The sequence below is a fragment of the Maylandia zebra genome, linkage group LG4, assembly GCF_041146795.1.
Source record: "Maylandia zebra isolate NMK-2024a linkage group LG4, Mzebra_GT3a, whole genome shotgun sequence".
NCBI lineage: Eukaryota > Metazoa > Chordata > Actinopteri > Cichliformes > Cichlidae > Maylandia > Maylandia zebra.
In genome coordinates this window covers 25,307,923-25,327,763 of record NC_135170.1, presented here as the reverse complement: position 1 = coordinate 25,327,763, position 19,841 = coordinate 25,307,923, and the positions used below count along the sequence as shown (strand labels likewise).

Genomic DNA, 19,841 nt, shown 5'->3' with positions numbered 1-19,841 from the left:
TGGCATGCAACTTTTTTTCCAGCTTGCAACCCCAATACTGAAAAGGATAAAAACAGAATGCAATTGCAAATACTTAAATTGAGAAAATGTAGCATTTTAAGAAAGATATTGGCTCATTTTGAGTTTGATAGCAGCAATATTTCTCAAAAGAAGTGGTACAGGGCCATGTTTACCCACATGCAGCAAACCCCTTATTTTAACAACAGTCCATAAACATCTGGAAACTGAGAAGACCAGCTGCTAGAATTTGGGGAGGCGAATGTTCAGCAGTCCTGAGTCTTCTTTGTACTCTTTGTAGTTCAATTTGGGTTTTTGTGTTTGGATTGTTTTTGTTTTGTTTTGTTTTGCGTCTGTCCATTTCCATGACCTTTGACCCAGAGAAATATTTCTGGATCTTGTTCACATGTGGCATCTTTTTTCCATGATAGAGCTTTAACCTTCATTTCTGGATGGTAAACTGTGGTCATGGCCATACCATGTTGAAGTGTTCCTGAGGCCATTCAGTGACTTCCATGATAGCAACATGCCTGATAGAAACATTTTAATATAGTGACACCCGAGGGCACAAACATTAGAGTTTTTCTGTTTTTTTCAGAGATTTCTCTAGATTCTCAGACTCTTCTGATGATGTTATGTACCGTAGGTGGTGAGAGATTCCAAGCCTTTAGGATTTGACATTGAGGAACATTATTCTGACATTGTTCAATTATTGTTTTTTGATTTTTTGCAGATGGTTAAACCATCTGCCCATCTTTACTTCCGTGAAACTTTTTATACCCAGACATGTTCCTGACCTGTTGACAGTTAACATAATTAGCTTTTTTGTTGTCCCCTTTCCAACTTGTGTGAGAGGTGTTGTTGCCATTAAAGTCAAAATAAGTTAACATTTTTCTTAAAATGGTACATTGCACGTGATATGTTTTATGTTCTGCTGTGAATAAAATACACATCATTGCATGCTTTTTTTTCTTTACATTTTACACAACGTCCTGACTTTTTCAAAACTAGGGTTTTATTTTAATATTTCAAGATTTATCTTCTTGAAATATGGTAGCGATATATATAGACATAAGGGTACACATTAATATAGATTGAAATAATAAAGACATTGCCTGCATGGGAGTATATGTTGCTCTAAAACCTCTGTATACCTTTCTGCATGTGTAAGCTTCCAATTCCAGTGGCATGAATGAACCTCCACACTATCAGACATGCAGGTTTTTGAACTGAGCGCTGATAACAAGTCAGATAAATATATAAATCTCCTTGACATTTTTACATTCTGCTATAGCGTATTAACTTCCAGTACATGGCAGTTTCATGTCTTCGCAGCAGTTTCACCAACACTGATTCCAGCCCAGAAAACATGGCCAAGTGCAACATTTAGACAGATGTTAAATCAAATACGTTGCTCTAAAAACAGTGTACCTTTTAAAATCATCATTGAATTGCTTCTCTCTTGCAGTTTTATTATGTATGTTATTAATTACTGGGCTGTCACTGTAGGTATTTATATCAGCTTACATAAACTATTAGGCTAATGAACTTGCTTACAGAAGCTTTCTTTAGTAAAATAAACTTCCTGATAAAACTAACAGTGAAATATATAACAGTGACTCCAATAAAAAAGATACTGTTTTACACGTAATGCTCATTTATTTGACAACAAACACACACACACAAAAAGGTGCTTGTTGCACCCTTTAGTGGTCACTACTAAATAAGTAGAAAACAAGACACCAGAAGAGCTATTTGTTCTTAATGTTTCTTCTACCGCCATATCTGGTCTGCAATCAGCCTAATGTCCAACCAAATTGTTAACGCAAATAATCTAATCAGTCAGTTAGCTCAGTGCATTTGACTTTGAACATGGCAAGCCTTGCTGCCAGCTTCTGAGAGTTTCAAAAACTGTTGATATGCTGGGATTTTTCTGCCCAACCACCTCTAGAGTTTACAGAGAATGGTCTCCAAAACAGAAAGTATTGAATGATGAGAGACTTCTTTAATCTCAAGCTGAGTCTCAGGGATAAAATGCCTAGTTGTTACCAGAGGTCAGAGGAGAACAGCCAGTCTGTTTCTAGCTGATGGGAACAGTCACTCAAATAGCCACCTGTTACTTGCTGAGACTGTGATTCACTCAGGCTCACCTAAATTGGATTCGATGAGTCTTGATGTCTGGTGAGACATTCAGATGGGTCACAATGTGATGTGAAAAACATGAAAGAACCATATTAGCAGTTCAGGATGTCATGGTTGTGGGGTTGTTGAACGTCTGGTGTCCTGGTGCAGCCACAACAACCTGGTGCTGAATGCCCAGAAGACAGTGGAGATTATTGTGGACTTCAGGAAGCACACAGCCCCACTCCCCCCCATCATCCTGACTGACACCCCCATCACCTCTGTGGACTCATTCCGCTTCCTGGGTACCACCATCACCCAGGACCTGAAGTGGGAGCCCACCATCACCTCCGTCATCAAGAAAGCCCAGCAGAGGATGTACTTCCTGAGGCAGCTGAAGAAATTCAACCTGCCAACACGGACGATGATGCAATTCTACACTGCAATCATCGAGTCCATCCTCACCTCCTCCATCACCGTGTGGTACGCTGGAGCCACTATCAGGGACAAACAGAGACTGCAGCATGTTGTGCGCTCTGCTGAGAAGGTGATTGGCTGCAGACTCCCATCTTTGCAGGACCTGTACACCTCCAGGACACTGCGGCGTGCAGCTCGGATCTCAGCTGACCCTTCTCACCCTGGATACAGTCTGTTTGACCTGCTCCCCTCTGGCAGGAAGCTCCGGTCCATTCGCACCAGAACCTCTCGCCATAAGAACAGTTTCTTCCCCTCTGCTGTTGGACACATGAACAATAAACGTACGACTGTTCCCACCCCTAACACATGACCCTACGCTGTGTTCACTGCATCATTCCATGTTTGGCACTGATCACCACCTGCACTCATGCATATATCTTTCTACGTAGCACTTTTAATTCTTCTTCTTACTTTTATTTTTTCATGTCTATTTAAGCGCAATTTATGACAGTATGTTTGCACTGAAGCACCGCAGCAATTTCCTAATGTTGTAAACCTGCTCAACATTTGGCAATAAAACCCTTTCTGATTCTGATATTTTCTTGGCACAGTTTAGGCCCCTTTGTGCCAACTGCAGCATCGTTTAACTACCACAGCCTACCTCAGTTTTATTACTGACCATGTCCATCCCTTTATGACCCTTGTTACGGCCCTAGCAGGGCCTCTTCTTGAAATTTCCCTTGTGTGGGTGTGGTCTTCTCTCTCCGCCTCCTCCTCTTTTGTTCCTCCCACCCTTCTGTCTCTTTTTCACTCCGCCCTCTTGCCACGACGCACCTGCTGTTCATTACCCCGTTAGGCACCTGGACCCAGTCAGCAATCACCTCTTTATTATATAGATTATATAGGCTGGGGAAGAACTGTGTGATGCAAGTGGTTTTTCCCTATGGCTCTACATTGTCTTTTTAGATGTTGGAAAAGTCCCAATGCGTGTTTGTCCTACCCGTGGTTTTAAGTTGAGTGAGTAGATGGGCATATAGGCCTTGGAAATGTCTCACCGTGGTGAGGAGTTCAGTTGAGTGAGAAGTGGGAAGTGCCTCTTTGTGTTGTGGAGTTTTTTTTTTTTTTAGTTGTTTCCTTTGTTGTTTTTGATCTCTTCTTTTCTTTTTGGCCTTATTGATACAGCGACGTTGCTGACTCTTTGTGTTAAGATTATTTGCAATAAAACCATATTATATGCTAAACACCTCTGTCTGCTTTCCTTTTCATTCTGTTCTGGACCCATTTGTTACCGGCCACCACACTCACAACTCGAAGAATTCCTTCGTGGGGACGTAACATGCCAGCAGGAAAACATGCCATGTTCCCAAGTGCAGATCATCTCAAACTGGTTGCTGGAACATGATAATGAGTTCACTGTACAGGAATGCCGTCTACAGATTCAACAGATCTCAATATCTCAATAGACCACTGGGATGAGGTGGGTTTGTGACTCAGTGCCACAAAGAATTAAGAAGGCCCAATCCTGTACTAGCAAAGTGTACCTAATAAAGTGCCCAGTGAGTGTATGTGCATGAAAAGACAGGGTTATGCCAGTAGTTAACTTTCTCATGCCTTATCTGTCCTTTCTTTAATAGATAAAACACTCTGAATCACATGTCAAACTGTGGTTACTGAACGTTATATTACTGAAACACTGTTGCAGATATTAGGCTACATACAAAATAGCAAGGGGCACCTCCTCAATGTGAGTCACTGCTGTACTATAAGAGTAATTTTCCACAGCAGGTCTGTGCTTTTCAGAAAACGCTTCAGTGCTCTTACAGAGTGTCCACACGAAACTCTGACTAGCACAGATTAGGCCCGAAGCAGACTACATTTTCTGTGCCCCTCTTAGTCTGAAAGGAGAGATTAGGAGAGGATTAGAGCCCACTGGACCAGCTGGCCTCCAAATTCATCCTTAAAATATCTCAGGAATGTCGATATCCTTTCTCCTGACGGGAACCGTAAAACCTGACGGAGGCGCTGTTTCATGCAACGCCATCAGCAGGTTGCTGCTGTAGGTAAGAGCTTCACAGGGAGTAAAAACTACGGCTAAAGTTGTGCAGATTGGAGCAAATAAGGCAAACCTGGCATCTTGTTATTATTATCATTATCGTTAATTTTTTAGAAACTGAATGAACTTTGGAAGGAATTTCTGAATATAAATATTATTGCATAAAGGTGATTAAAAGCTTTAAGGTCTGATTTTTTTTTTTTCCTGATGGAAACAGGATAGATCGGCGCTGCTCTGCTTTAGCAAAGTGCGCATTTTATTCTACTTTGTACGCACAAAGGAGGTTCTGTTCGCCCCGCTGCAGGTAGATAACTGTGCTCAGGTATTGTAACACGAAACTCAACCACGTGACCAATGGCGAAGTGAGGAGTAGACGAGGGGAAAAAAAGAGCTTTAGATGAAAGACCAACTCATAGGACAGCCGAGGATGTAGTCTCGGGTACTTCAGGTAGGCTTGTTCTGATAGAAGTCGGCTGAGGATGTTACCTGTACTTTTCACCCGACTCATATGTGTTGCGGTTTCATTTTTGACAAGGTGAGGCGGAAGCAGTTGACGCGTAAAGAATCAACCTGTTCGATGTTCCTCGTTTTGCCTCGACCATCTGGAAGCAGTCGGATGAAGGGTGTGTGTAAGTCTTTGAAAAGAATCACGTTACAGCATATTGTCATTTGATAGTGTAATGATGTTTTTTTAGGAGGTATTAGAGCTGTGTTCTTCTGTTAGGCCAGTAAAAATATTATTGCGCAGGTTTAGAGGTGATTCAACATCAGGCTGAATGTGACTCAGTAGTTGTGGTTTTCTCTGCCTGACTCAGCTTGAGATTAAAACAGTCTATCAGTGTCTGAGTGAACTGGAGAGGATATTTGCGTTTGCACTGCTGATAGTTGTGTGTCTTTAGCTGTTCATATGGAGGCAGTAAATCCTCACGGCGGCTGTCTGTGAATGAAATGGACCCAAGCTGATGCCCCGACTGTACCAGTCTGCCCCCATTTGGCCCTGCTGGTCACGGGTAGAGATGGCAGCGTGCCTGGATGTGCTGACCATACCTGGAGCTGTGGTTGGGAGTGTTTTACTGCTGGTGCTGAGCAGTAATCCTGTGTGGGGTGAGTTGGAAGCCTTCCTCAGCACTCCCATACAAATAAGCCAGCCTTTTGACCACACCTGTGCACACGCACACATAAAAAACCTATTGCATCCTGTGATGACACATAAAAAAACTTAGGAAGCTTTGCTAAGAAACTGTGAAACATGTCAGCACTGCCTAATAACATAAGACTAAGATAAGAATTTATAGGAACAAGCTCCCCATTGAGTGGGAGTAATATACAAAAAAGCAATTTTAAAGATGTTGCGGTGCCGTGTAAACTAATGTCATGATTTAAAAATCATTTGAACTAGATTTTCACACGATACTGAACATCTCGCAGAGTCATTACAGCTAAAAAGGAGAGGTGTTTTGTACTATAAGTGCAGTACAAAACACAGTATATCTGATGGGTATAGTTACATTGGGGTGGGGGACTGTTGAGCAACTGAAATCTCCTATCAAACAAGAATGAGAGGAAATGTGATTTCAAAACTGCAGCAATTGTTCTCCTCAGTTCCCAGATATTTTAACTGGTAAATGAAGGTGATGCTACACAGTAAGACACAGACCCCTGTCCCACTGCTGTGAGAAACTGTTGCATTTGTCAGTTTGAATCCTACTTTAAGTTGTGAACATGGCTGCCCCCGTCTGTAACGTTTGTTATCAAGTCGTACCTTTGTCCTTGGCAAGTTTACTATTTACCCAAGCAAATGATTGACTCAGAAACTGTGGGGAGGGCTTAAGTTTCCAAAACAAAACTTTCTCATTAACACGATTTTTTGAATGATGAACACACACACACAAAGAAACACAAAGAAACAAATAGATTTGAGTTGGGTTTTTTTCTCACATTTCAAAGTAGTGTGCTGTTTGACTCAGCTAATTGTGACTGCGGTATACCGTGCATTCCTGAGCTTCTCCTCCTCCCTATTCGCTCTGGTCAAGAAGCTCCAGTGGGGCTTTATGATGTAACTGAGTAATCACATGGCTGCTCACAGATGAAATGGCTGGTAGCGATACTGGAATGCTTACAAGTGTCAGGTGCTTAGAAAGTGGACGAGGTTGAAATGAACTTCTGCTTTACTGTGGTACTTCCTCTTATGTGCTTTTCATTACGCATGTATGTATAAGGGTAGATACAATCATGATAACATGTAGAAGCGATACACTTTTCCTCTTTTAGACATTATTTTTGACACTCATGTCTCTGTCGTGGTTCAAAAACAGTTTTGCACTTTACTAAGAAGCCAGCTTTTCAAGATCCTTTCACATTCCTGCATTCATCTGCATATGAATGTGTCAAAAACTTTGGTTACATGTGAAAATTATTCTTCATTCTCACTGAGAGTTACATGAGTAGCTTTAAAAAAAAAAAAAAAAAAAGTACGGTATTATACTTCTTTGCAAAGACTGGAACTTTCAAAAGTCTCCCCCAGTTGCCAGGAAACAGACTCATTACTTTAAATGTTATGAGTGCACATTCACACGTGCTTGTAAGTGGTTACTCTGAAAGTTTAAATGCATTTGCCAATTAAAATAAAAGATCTTATCTAAATACAGAGAGCCCCATAATATTTAAACACATTTTAATTATATACATCAGTTTACATACAAAATGGAGTTTTTAAATGATGATTTCATTTATTAAGAGAAAAAAGCTGTACAAACCTACATGGCTCTATGTTAAGAAATATTTTTAACTCATGAATTAACTGTGATTAAGCACTTTTTTTCTTGTGGGTGGGGGGGACTGAGTTTAGAGCCATTACTCAAAAATGGTGAAAACTTGGAAGAGGAGTGGTTGGCCTACAAAAATTACTCTAAGACCACATTGACAATTGACCCGCGAGCTCGCAGATTAACCCAGAACAACATCTAAAGAACTGCAGGCCTCTCTTGCCTCTGTTAAGGTCAGAGTTCATGATTCAACAATAAGAAAGACAAAAATGGGATCCATGGGAGAGTTCCAAGATGATAATCCACTGCTGACCGAAAAGAACACAAAGTCTCACATTTGTCAATAAAACATTTTGTTGATCCCCAAGACTTTTGGAAAAAATATTCTGTGGGCTGAGGGGAAAAATCACCAACGGTCAAACATGGTGAGGGTAGTGTGATGGTCTGGGCCTGCTTTGCTGCTTCAGGACCTCAACAGCATCTAATTGATGGATCCATTGATTTTACTCTTTACTGGAAAAACCTCAAAGGAGTCTATCCGACCGTCAGTTTGTTTGAAGCTCAACTTGGATTATGTAGCAGGACAATGATCCAAAACACAGCAGCAGGTTCACATCTGTATGACTCAATAAAACCAGAAAACAAAAACAAAATAAAGGTTTTGGAGCAGCCTAGCCAAAGTCCAGCCTTAAATCTGATTAAGATGCTTCAGCGTGACCTTGAACAGTGATGTTCCTGCTGAGAAACCCTACAATGTGGCTGAATCAAAAAAAAAAAATGCAAAGAAGAGTGAGCCAAAATTCCTCCACGGCAATGTGAAAGACTCAGTGCCAGTTACTGCAAACACTTGATTGCAGTTATTGCTGCCAAGGCTGGCACAGCCAGTTATTAGGTTTTGGGGGCCATTACTGTACACAGGGCTAGATAGGTTTGGATAACTTTTATAATCAATAAAATCACAATTTAAAAACTGCATTTTGTATTTACTTGGGTTATTTGTGTCTAATATTGAAAATTGTTTGAGGATTTGAAGCATAATAAATATGTTAAAACATTTTTTGGAAAGGGAACAAATACTGTTCCACTGATATAACATTCATTATGTTTCGGCTCCTTTCACAGGGAATATGACCTTAAGTGCAAGTGACACCCAATCTAATAACACTACAGTAAGTGACAAATATTTTCAAGAACAGTAAATAACTTTGGTATGTAATTAGACTTTAAGTGTTATATTATCCTGTTTGCAGGGACCCAACATCGCAGCCATTGTGGCCCCTACAGTCACCTTGGGAGTGCTGGCTATAGTCTCGGCTTTTCTCGTCTGGTTGTTCTGCGTGGTCAAAAAGAAGAGGCAGACCGAAGGGACGTACAGACCCAGCGCTGAGGAGCAGTCTGGTGCACGCAGCATTGCCGCACCGGATGCACTAAAATTACCAAAGGAGGAAAGACTCATTTGAGGTTTTGTGGAACACCTTGTAAGGACACAGGCTGCAAACACTTGCACGGCAGCCTTCCTGTGTGACGAGGCTCTCAGATTGGGGCTTGACCACTGAGAGAAAACTGTCTCCAGGTTTAAGAGAGGACAAAGAGAGATCTTTGAAACCGTACAACATGATGCATTTTCTTGCCGCTCCATTTCAACAAGCACTGAATTGTTCTTGCTTGGTAAGCCGAAGAGAAGCGCCCAAAGGGATTTTTCTCTGACTTTTAAGAACAACTGAACATTTCAAAGAGGTCTAAATGTTTATTCTGCACAAGTTAAAAAAACAAAAAGCTACAGTATTTTATCGCCACTAATGATTTTAGTTTAGCGACACTTCTTTTTGCCAGCTGCCTTAAGTCCTAATTACTTGCTGGATTTGATTCTGTCTAAAATTTCAATGCAAAATCTGCTGACCTTTAACCTCAAACGTTTTGCGTTTTTAGTCAATCGCATTTGAAAAGGAAAGAGTTTCTATTTATGAGTTTAATCAAAAGATCTTATCCTCGTGAAAACTAGTTTTTTACAAAGCTGCTCTGAGCTAAAAAAAGAAGTCAGGTTATAACTAGAAATCAGAAGCAACTGTTTACACTTGACATCTCTTTGAATAACAACACTAATTTAAAGACAGGCCATCAATAATTCACCAGATCATATGTATAGCACATAATTGACTGTAATCAAGTAGAGATGTTTTACAATGTCACCACGTGTTTATTTATGCATTTGTCAAATAACTGAATATTTGTTTAATATTTGTGTAATTAAACTTTACAAAGCATTTAAAGTCTCACGAGTCCTCCCCAGGTGGATCAGCAGCGGTGTTTATGTATAAAATCCAAGTAAAAATAGGATATAGGGTGCTGGTTTAGCTGGGTAGGTAGAGCAGGCGATCTATATGTTGTAGGTCTTTCCTTCTTCTGTCCACTGTCCTGTTACGCAAAAGGCTAAAAATAACAATAAGGAAATAGCACATGCCTGAAAAGGCTGAGCAGCGATGGAAAAAATGCAAACAAGTCCACAAGTCCAATTGTATGTATTAGTGTACAGAGGCTGATGATAAAATAGCTATGCAGATAAGCATTTTCAGTAACCACAGAGTGTAAAGTTCAGGCTCTCGGTGTACATGAGAAAAGCACTGAAATGCTCGACTCGTTAGCCTGTAGTAAAAAAGTTGTTAACTGTATGATGCAAGGAAAATTCACAGGGTCACTTTTTTCATAATTTTTTTTAAATGAGCAGGTCTTTATGTCTTATTCCCCACACAAATGTGTATCCTGGTTTTCAGTGGCTTCTGCATGTAAATGACTCACGGAAACACGCAGTCATGTGACGTCAGCATTATCACTGCGAGGAAAGAAGGTTCCTCACATACAGGCAGATCAAGTTGGTTAGATTTCAAAGACTGGAAAAAAAGCTAGTGAGACACGTGTCGAAAGACCCCAGAACAACTGAATGACTTAGTTGAGTCAGAAATTGCAGTCTGAAAGAAGATGATCATTAGAACCTTGCACAGGAATGGACTCAGATGTTGTAGACCAAGAAAAACTCCATTTGTGTAAAAGAGACACCTTCAAGCCAGACTGAAGTATGCTACAGTAAGGACAACCTGGAGAAAGATTATGCATACTGGAAGCACATCCTTTGGTCAGATGAGATTAAACCCTTTTGGCCACAGAGCCACTGCTTACATTTGGAGAAAGAAAGGTAGAATTTAGAGACCAAAGAAACAGCATCCCAACAATGAAACACGGTGGTGGGAGTATTATGCTGTGTGGATGCTTCGATGTGTCTAGGACTGAGAATCTTGTCAAGGTGGAAGGACTCATGAAGAAAAAATGATATGGGAAGATTATGAAAGAAAACCTCAAGCAGTCAGAAATAAACAGAGTCTGGATGCAAGATATATCTTCCAACACTCCTGATCACCAAAGTGAATGTTACTGACTGTCCTACACTTGAATCTCATTGAAAATCTATGAAGTGAAGAACATTAAATCTGGAGAAGCTTGAGAGATTCACCAAACCATTATGTATATTTAGGATAATTCTCTTAAAGAAGTATACATCCGGCAGTGTATTAGTAAACATTGTGTAGCACAAGTCCTTGTAGCTATATGTTGTAGAATAGACTTGCTAACTAGGAGTTTTAATGCTGTAAGGTGAAGAGAAATCTTGGATCGCACGTCAAATTAATCAGTAAAAGAAAACAAACAAAAACCCCCAAAGAGGCATTAATTTGGCATTTAAATTAGATTTTATTCTTTCGCCAGTTTCAAGGCTTCACAGTTAAAATCACTTGCTTTTGACTTCGGCAAGGCAATGACAGGACAGATGTGAGGATGTCAGTAGTTCAGTGCATTCACGACATACAAAAACATTTGAACCAAAAACTTCACTAGCACCAGTTAACACCAATGTCTAACACTAGAGCAACAGTGATCTGTTCAAGTGTGGCGAACCATTCAATTCATGATGGGGGGGGGAGTGAAAAGGGGGGGTAATGGGCGAGGTGAAAGGAGCTCAGGGAGCCAGTTGCGCGGAGGTTTTATGCAACTTCCTCCTCTCCCTCTTCCTCGAACTCTCCTTCCTCAGCGGTGGCATCCTGGTACTGCTGATACTCGGACACCAAGTCGTTCATGTTGCTCTCGGCTTCGGTGAACTCCATCTCATCCATACCTTCGCCTGTGTACCAGTGGAGGAAGGCCTTACGACGGAACATGGCGGTGAACTGCTCGGAGATGCGCTTGAACAGCTCCTGGATGGCGGTGCTGTTGCCAATGAAAGTGGCGGCCATTTTGAGGCCACGGGGTGGGATGTCACAGACGGCGGTCTTCACATTGTTCGGGATCCATTCGACAAAGTAGCTGCTGTTCTTGTTCTGCACATTCAGCATCTGCTCATCCACCTCCTTCATGGACATGCGACCTCTAAAGACTGCGGCCACGGTCAGGTAGCGGCCGTGGCGTGGGTCGCAGGCAGCCATCATGTTCTTGGCATCGAACATCTGCTGAGTGAGCTCAGGCACAGACAGTGAGCGATACTGCTGGCTGCCCCTGCTGGTGAGCGGGGCGAACCCTGGCATGAAGAAGTGCAGACGGGGGAAGGGCACCATGTTGACGGCTAGTTTGCGGAGATCGGCGTTGAGCTGGCCAGGGAAACGCAGACAGGTGGTCACCCCGCTCATGGTGGCGGACACCAAATGGTTGAGATCTCCGTAGGTTGGAGTGGTGAGTTTGAGCGTGCGGAAGCAGATGTCATAGAGGGCTTCATTGTCAATACAGTAGGTTTCATCTGTGTTCTCTACCAGCTGGTGGACAGAGAGGGTGGCGTTGTAAGGCTCCACCACGGTGTCAGACACTTTGGGGGAAGGCACCACGCTAAAGGTGTTCATGATGCGATCGGGGTACTCCTCGCGAATCTTGCTAATCAGCAGGGTGCCCATGCCGGAGCCAGTGCCTCCGCCCAGAGAGTGAGTGAGCTGGAAGCCCTGGAGGCAATCGCAGCTCTCAGCCTCTTTCCTCACTACATCCAGAACAGAGTCCACCAGCTCTGCTCCCTCAGTGTAGTGGCCCTTGGCCCAGTTATTTCCAGCTCCACTCTGGCCTGTAGTCAAAAATATTCCAATTTATAATGTAAGATGCACAGGAAAGACATAGCATAGTATGCTCGATTAACAAAATTCACCCAGCTTACCAAAGACAAAGTTGTCTGGTCTGAAGATCTGTCCAAAGGGACCAGACCTCACCGAATCCATCGTTCCAGGCTCCAGATCCACCAGGATGGCTCGTGGAACGTATTTTCCACCTAAACCAGTCAAAAGTGAATGAACAATATAATTCCTTGTAATTTTAAGAGGCACGCTGGATGTGATGTAAAACAGAGATATGTATGCGAATCAGTCTGTACGGCAGCAGAGGTGAATCTGCAACCAACCTGTGGCCTCATTGTAGTAGACGCTGATCCTGTCTAGCTGCAGGTCGCTGTCTCCATGGTAGGTACCGGTGGGATCAATGCCGTGCTCATCGCTAATCACCTCCCAGAACTGAAACAAAACAAGCGTGGTAGGAGAGGAAGGTGGGATGCAAGTTCATTCCAGTTACGTATTTGCTGATATACTTTTAATTACATTTCTAGAAAGCTTAGTGTGTATTTCTGGTGCATGTAGAGTCAAAAGAGCAGTCTATTAGTCTGATCTGGCAGATGGCAATAATCTGAAAAGTAAAAACGTCTTTGGTGCCATATAGCCAACAAGATTAATTATACTAAAGATATAATCCATGCCAGTGTTAAAATGATAATACTGCAGTTTGATTCAGTTTAAATTTAGACATTTTTTTTCAGAAGCAAGTGGCTGGAAAAGAATCAGGCAAAAATAGGTCATAAATATGGAGGGGGAGGGGCGGCTGCTCCTACATCTACAATAAGGTTTCATTACTATTCTAGTCAATCGCTGATATACTCGCATGGGAAATTCGACAAAAATGTAGCGATATTAAATGTGAGTTATGCATGGAATTATTAAAGCATAAAGTCGCATAAATCTTAATTTCTTAATTTCTCCTGCATATACCAGTGCATGAATCAGTCTTGTCCTCGGTGTGAAACCCTGCACGGAATGCCAATGAGCAAATCGTCTGTGGATTGATTCTCCCTCTCTCTGGAATGTAATGAGCTTTAAGAAGAAAATACGCCGCACAGAGTTTGTTCTAGAGAATTTCTGGAAGATGGATTAGGGGAGCTCCTCTGAGTGCCTGCATGACAGCCGGCACACGGCTCACCGGATTGAAAAAAACCGAAATAGAGCAAAAGAAATCAGAAAGAAATACCTTGGCTCCAATCTGGTTTCCGCACTGGCCGGCCTGCAAGTGCACAATTTCGCGCATTTTGGACAGGTGGGTAAGAGGACGGTCGAGTAGGAGACGGGAATCTGAGCAGAGGAGATTCACAGGATGATGGCTCCTGCAGTCGATCGTCCGGGATTTTGTTGCACCGCCTCTAAGACCGTCTACTGGGCTGAAACGGTGGTGCAACTTGACGTCATCGCCATGGCAACCAAAGACTGGAGGAGAGAGGGAGGAACCAAAAGCGGTGGAAATGGCGGATAGGATGCGAGGAAGCTGCATCAGGTGTCAATAGGTCGTCTCGTTATTCTCACGGACTCAGTGACCCCACACCCCCAAAAAAAAATATTCACATGAAACAACACCAGTCATCCAGCTGCCTTAAAGTGATATGTAGAGACTATTTGGTACTTTTGAACGCATTAACTTGATGTTATCCCCCCCCCCCAAAAAAAGGTTAAAAAAAGCCACATCATGATTCCCTCCATAATATCAGTGCTTGACCCATTTCTGTCTGACCCAGGATGGCTTTTGCCGTGCTTATTTTTATCTTCATCTCGTGTGGCTGAATATGTTTCTGGAACACAATTCATGGTTTGCACACAAGAAGTAAAGAGGAAAAGCAGAAACATTCACGTCAGTCTGAGGCCTTACATGTCTGACGTTTTAATATTAGTAAATATGTAAGCCTGTGGCCTTATGAAAATGCACCAACACAGTGCAGGCATTATTGAAAAAAAGAAAGCCAGTTTTTTAAAGTTGCAGTTACATTTTGCACAGGATATCATGGCTACCTGTTTATATATAAAGATCCTTTCATTTTGTTATACATTGGATACATCTAAAGCTTCTTACAGAATAATTGCTGCCTTCTCCTCAGACTTAAACCGTACTAAAAGTACGATTTCAGATGAAATGCTGTCTGCATTTAATCTATTTTTGGCTGCCACCTATTTTATATTCTGCCCATCTTGAGCTGCGCACCTTTTTCTTTTTTCTTTTTGAAGATCGTAAAAGGTGTCTCTTTTATCATTTTGTACCCAGCACGTTAATTTTCACAAGTCTTAAAATGTGGCCTGCTGTCGTTGCTGACAGCAGGTTTAGCTTGTTTGTGTCGAAACTCAACAGCTACAAGAGCTAAGCCTTACTATGAATGGAAACATGGGGAATGAGGAGCCACTCAGTTCACCGATGTATGAGTTTGGATGTTGTTTTTTCCCCTTTTTTTATAGTTTGATTTTTTTTAAAACTTCCCAGTCTGTAATTGAATGGTGAGTTTTTAAGTATGCAGATTAAGGCCAGGTAAAAACAAAGGTTTGCTGGTGGGATGGGCTGTCAACGCTAAAACAGTCACATCCTGAATGATTACATTCCAGACCTGCTCTGAGTTACCAGCTACCCTCCACCATTCTTCAACAACTAGCCAATGGGGCTTTATTTCCTGCTTTCCAGCTATGCTGCATGCAGGCTCTTTCTTTTTTTTCAGCTGCTGCATGATTCATGTTACTCCCACAGTAGACATGCACAGGAAAAACAGCATTTGGAACTTCATGTCAAGAACAATAGTTAAGCTGTCCATACGCTTTAAGGCTTTCTGGGGACAAGTTTAATTAGGTGTGATAATGCTACTATGTTGTTGCTGTTTACCGTGGAGTCATTAAGGACTTAAACTCGAGGACTTGTTGGTTGGAGTTGTGGATTTATTCTATATACGTGACGAGCTCTTGGCCATGTCACTCCCAGAGGAGGATCTTACGTGCCCAGTGTGCTGTGACATTTTCACAGACCCTGTTCTGTTGTCATGCAGTCACAGCTTTTGCAGGGGCTGTCTAAAACATTGCTGGGACACAGGGATACGAGAGTGTCCAGTTTGTAGGAAAAAAGCTTCAAAGTGCAACCCTCCATGCAACTTGGCGCTAAAAAATGTTTGCGAGGCTGTTCTTCAGGTCAGGAGGCTGAGCTCAGTGGAAGGGGAAGACAAGGTGAACTGCAATCTTCATGGAGAGAAGCTGAAACTCTTCTGCCTCAATGACAAACAGCCCATCTGCGTGGTGTGTCAGTCGTCCAAACTGCACAAGACCCACGACTGCTCGCCTATAGATGAGGCACTGCTGGACTGCAAGGTGAGGGAGACAAACATAGCTATTGGTTATCTTAACAAATTCTGCAGTTTGCTTTTAAGGTAACACCTTATGGTAGAATGCTGCTCCACAAGTCAGGCCTGAATGTAATGCACCCTTTCAGGGATTAACTCAGATCTGCAGTACCTAAAGTACTTTACACATTAAATTTGGTGTCTGTTGACTGAGGCCTGCTTTACTTCCAGGACGAACTTGCTTTATCCCTCAAGAGCCTGCAAGAAAAGCTGGACAACCTCAAAAGAATTAACATGCCGTCCAATAACACACTAATGTGCATCAAGGTAACCTGTGATGAGCTGACAGATGTTTCATATTTGTCAGGAAAATATGCCTGACCTAATAAAAGAGCTTGTGATAATCTCCCCCCCACAGAGTCAGGCGCTGGAGACACAGAAAATGATCAAGAACCATTTTGAGCAGCTGCATCAAGTCCTCTACCGCGAAGAGTCGGCTAGATTAGCTGCTGTGAAAAAAGAGGAAGAAGAAAAGATAGCAGGGATGAAGGAGAAAATGAAAGAGCTTTCAGCTGAGGTGACGTGTCTTACGGAGACCATCGCCATCATACAGGAACAGCTGAAAGAAGACGATATGGTTTTGTTGAAGGTTTGTGTTGTCCAATTTGAAGCTTATCTCCTTATTGTTTGCAAAAAGCCTCTGCCTTAACATGTTTTTTTTTCTCTCCCCCAGAATTTTAAAGACACACAAGACCGGTAGGTTTATTAAAAGGCAAACAAAAATGTGTGCAAAATATGTAATTACCTATTAATGGTCTGTGTCATTTTTTTCTTTTTCTTTTTTTTACATGAGTAGAGTGTAAAATGTTAAGTTTAATGGGATCTGTTCAGACTTGATTGGTATACATTCAGTTTTTGCTAAGCACATTTATCTTAATCATTAATACTTGAATAAATAAACCTTTGATTTGATATATGTCAGTTGCATTTTACCCCCAAGTTATTGTTTCATGTTTACTGAGATGAAGAATAATTTCAGTGTCACATATCCTCAGTGTAAGACATCTGTTGTTATCACAGATGTAAAAGCATAGTGCTTGGTTCAGAGAACATGTCTGGGCTGCTGATTGATGTGACTAAACACCTCTACAACCTCAAGTACAGAGTCTGGGAAAAAATCCTGGACCATGTTGATTATAGTAAGTATACCTAAATATTATTATTCGCTTTTACCTAAGAATTGCACAACAAAATATTAATAGATCATTGTTTTTGGCACATTTCCTGTCTTTTAGCTCCCATAACCTTAGATCCAAACACAGCACACCCTTGCCTCATCCTGTCTGACGATCTCACTTCCCTGCACTACTCAAAGCAGCCCAGTGTATGTCCTGACAACCCAGAGCGCTTCCATATGAGCGCTGAAGTGGTAGGCATGACCGCACTAGGCTCAGGAAGTCACCACTGGGTTGTGGAAACAGGAAGTAATCATGACTGGCTCCTGGGTGTTGCCTCCATGTCTGTACCGAGAAACACAGAGATCTCTGCCCGGCCCAAGAATGGCTTCTGGACTTTATGTTTCCGGGATGGAGACCTGAGAGCAATGGCCTCCCCACCCAGCCTGCTGACAGTTTCTAGAACACCTAAGCAGGTCAAAGTTCAGCTCGATTACAACAAGGGAACGGTGTCATTTTTTGACGCCACTGACAACACACTCTTATATGCATTTACACACTCCTTCACTGAACCTTTATTTCCATATTTTTATACACAGAGCAGTCATCCATTGCGAATACTGCCAGAGAGGGTACTTGTCACAATGTTGCGGCAATAAGTGGACGACTCATTTATTCTTTATCAAGCGAGAAAATGTAATCCCGGGATGAAATGAATGTCAAACTATCAAAGTGGGGAGGAGTGACCTGCTGTAATGTTACCACTGAAGCAGTCATTTTACTGTAATGGGAATATTGCTCCTTCTTCAGGCTTGATGTATACTCACTGGACACTATATCAGGTACACCTTGCTAGTACAATGTCGGACCTCCTTTGGACTTCAGAACTGCCCTAATTCTTTGTGACACAGATTCGACAAAGTGCTGGAAATATTTCTCAGAGATTTTGGTCTATGGTGACACAATAGTGTCACAGTTGTTGCAGGTTTGTCATCCGTGATTCAAATCTCCTGTTCCAACCTCATCCAAAAGGTGCTCTGTTGGATTGAGATCTGGTGACTGTGGAGCTAATCTGAATACAGTGACCTCACTGTCATAAAACCCAATTTAAGAGTATTTGAACTTTGTAATATGCTGTAATATCCTGTTGGAATTGGCCATCAGCAGATGGGTACACTTTGGTCATAAAGCCCTTTGAGCGCTCCAGTAGAGTAGAAGTGCATTATATGAGAACCAGTCCATTTACCATAAAGGGATGGACATGGTCAGCAACAATACTCAAGTGGGCTGTGGCATTTTAACAGTATAAAGTGTGCCAAGAATATTCCCCACTGAACCGTTGAGACAATGCAGGATGGACCCATGCTTTCATCTTATATTAAATTCAGATCCAACCATGTGGATGTTGCATTAAAAGTCAAAACTCATCAGACCAGGGATCATTTTTCCAATTTTCTATTGTCCAGTTTTGTTCAGCCTGTATGAACTTTAGCCTCAGGTTCCTGTTTTTAGCTGACAGGACCTAATGCAGTCTTCTGCTGCTGTAGCCCATCTAATGTGTGATTCTTTGAGTTGCTGCTTTGAACTGAGAGGAAAGGCTTACTGATGCAATATAATCCCTTTTCTTTTGGACCATTCTCTTTAAACTCCAGAGATAGTTGTGTGGAAAATTCCCATTAGATCAGCAGTTTCTAAAATACTCACAATATCCCATCTGGCACCAACAGCAATCCCACGTTCAAAGTCACTTAAATCCTTTCTAATTCTGATGCTCAAGTTGAACTTCAGTAAGATGTCTTAACCATGCCTACCTACCCAAATGTATTGAACTGCTGCCATTTGATTGGCTGATTATATATTTACTTTAGCAAGCAGCTGAACAGGTGTACCTAACAAAATGTTCATTGACTGTATGTGCAACAAAAGCTAGAAGCTGGTTAGCTTAGGACAAAGATGGAAATTTCTACCCTATCTTTATCTAATGTACAAACATAATATATTTTGGTTAATTGATTTAGTTCAAAACCACAAGTATGAGAGTAACTAATAACTTTACAGGGGTAAGTAGTGTGGAATAATAACTTTCCAGAGACCCCATTAGCTCCTTGTTATAAAAACCCTTTTAAAATGATGAACTGTAAACTTTACAATCACGCTTTATGTTGGGATTTAAAGAGGATGATATAGCAGGTCTTAATTATAGGTTATAGAGGTGTTGGAAGACAGATTTAGTTGTTAAGATGGCTTTTTCAATTGGTTTGTATGCCATGTCTGCTTTATACATTTGAGCATGGCATGAATGTTCACTCAGTAGGAAAGCAAATATAGATCTGTATAAAACACATTTAACTACATTTAATAAAATCATATGTAGTGTTTTTTCCCTGTAGTGGTGCAGCTGAGTTTTTGGTGTGTGGCAAACACTAACCCTTGTTAAAAACTCACTGTTTGACTTATTCATTCATTATTATGTTGGAGAGGTATGTGGGGAATGTATACACCCCGTCCTGCACCATGCACCTTGAGAAAGACATCACACATGAAACAGATAGATGCTCCTTTTGCTATCAGTATGATGCTGATTGGGATTCTGAGCCTAAATGTCCTCACAACCTCACCACAGTCACTGGTCCACACATTCACTGGAAGGATAAAGTTTATTGATGTATTTTGTCCTCACGGTGGCGCCAAAACACAATCAAATAGTTCACATGTTCCTCATAGAAATTCATCACATTATGAAAACATGAAATTAAAATGCTTATAATTTTAACATTGTCTACTAGTTGTTGATTAATTATTGATTCAATCTTCGATACAGATTTCTTTCACTGATTATGAAAAAAATGCATTCAAGTAAAACGTAAACTGTGAAAAAACAAACAAACAAA

General features: G+C 41.5%; 3 protein-coding genes across 6 annotated transcripts; 2 read left to right on the top strand and 1 right to left on the bottom strand.

The window, feature by feature from the left end:
- Positions 1-4,325: 4,325 nt before the first annotated feature.
- On the top strand, positions 4,326-9,617 carry crb3a (crumbs homolog 3a). 4 transcript variants are annotated; one of them, XM_076883261.1, is made up of 6 exons: positions 4,326-4,595; positions 4,806-5,036; positions 5,124-5,217; positions 5,488-5,692; positions 8,476-8,522; positions 8,604-9,617. In XM_076883261.1, the coding sequence occupies exons 4-6, from the start codon at positions 5,551-5,553 to the stop codon at positions 8,811-8,813; spliced, it is 399 nt and encodes a 132-aa protein (XP_076739376.1). In that variant the 5' UTR covers positions 4,326-4,595; positions 4,806-5,036; positions 5,124-5,217; positions 5,488-5,550; the 3' UTR covers positions 8,814-9,617. The 4 variants fall into 4 exon arrangements, with proteins under 4 accessions (XP_076739376.1, XP_076739378.1, XP_076739377.1 ...); XM_076883263.1 differs by lacking the exon at positions 4,806-5,036 and having other exon boundaries at positions 5,124-5,211; XM_076883262.1 differs by lacking the exon at positions 4,806-5,036.
- Positions 9,618-11,074: 1,457 nt separating this feature from the next.
- Positions 11,075-13,838, bottom strand: tubb4bl (tubulin, beta 4B class IVb-like). Its single transcript, XM_004559520.6, has 4 exons — positions 13,666-13,838; positions 12,773-12,881; positions 12,533-12,643; positions 11,075-12,442 (listed from the first exon to the last, which is right to left on the bottom strand). Exons 1-4 carry the CDS (start codon positions 13,720-13,722, stop codon positions 11,385-11,387), a joined length of 1,335 nt encoding a protein of 444 aa, XP_004559577.1. The 5' UTR covers positions 13,723-13,838; the 3' UTR covers positions 11,075-11,384.
- A 1,343-nt stretch (positions 13,839-15,181) lies between these two features.
- LOC101468718 (zinc-binding protein A33) lies at positions 15,182-19,664 on the top strand. Its single transcript, XM_004559519.4, has 6 exons — positions 15,182-15,803; positions 16,007-16,102; positions 16,194-16,424; positions 16,509-16,531; positions 16,856-16,974; positions 17,071-19,664. Exons 1-6 carry the CDS (start codon positions 15,411-15,413, stop codon positions 17,607-17,609), a joined length of 1,401 nt encoding a protein of 466 aa, XP_004559576.3. The 5' UTR covers positions 15,182-15,410; the 3' UTR covers positions 17,610-19,664.
- Positions 19,665-19,841: the final 177 nt, after the last annotated feature.

Bases quoted from the DNA above. Each gene is read 5' to 3' on its own strand.
- crb3a (XM_076883263.1), top strand. From the start codon at position 5,551: ATGCCCCGACTGTACCAGTCTGCCCCCATTTGGCCCTGCTGGTCACGG. The intron at 5,693-8,475 runs GTGAGTTGGAAG...CTCCTTTCACAG, and splicing joins GAGCAGTAATCCTGTGTGGG to GGAATATGACCTTAAGTGCA. The intron at 8,523-8,603 runs GTAAGTGACAAA...TCCTGTTTGCAG, and splicing joins CCCAATCTAATAACACTACA to GGACCCAACATCGCAGCCAT.
- tubb4bl (XM_004559520.6), bottom strand. From the start codon at position 13,722: ATGCGCGAAATTGTGCACTTGCAGGCCGGCCAGTGCGGAAACCAGATT. The intron at 12,882-13,665 runs GTATTTCTTTCT...GTTTTGTTTCAG, and splicing joins GAAACCAGATTGGAGCCAAG to TTCTGGGAGGTGATTAGCGA. The intron at 12,644-12,772 runs GTTGGTTGCAGA...TGACTGGTTTAG, and splicing joins CTACTACAATGAGGCCACAG to GTGGAAAATACGTTCCACGA.
- LOC101468718 (XM_004559519.4), top strand. From the start codon at position 15,411: ATGTCACTCCCAGAGGAGGATCTTACGTGCCCAGTGTGCTGTGACATT. The intron at 16,103-16,193 runs GTAACCTGTGAT...TCCCCCCCACAG, and splicing joins ACACACTAATGTGCATCAAG to AGTCAGGCGCTGGAGACACA. The intron at 16,975-17,070 runs GTAAGTATACCT...CCTGTCTTTTAG, and splicing joins CCTGGACCATGTTGATTATA to CTCCCATAACCTTAGATCCA.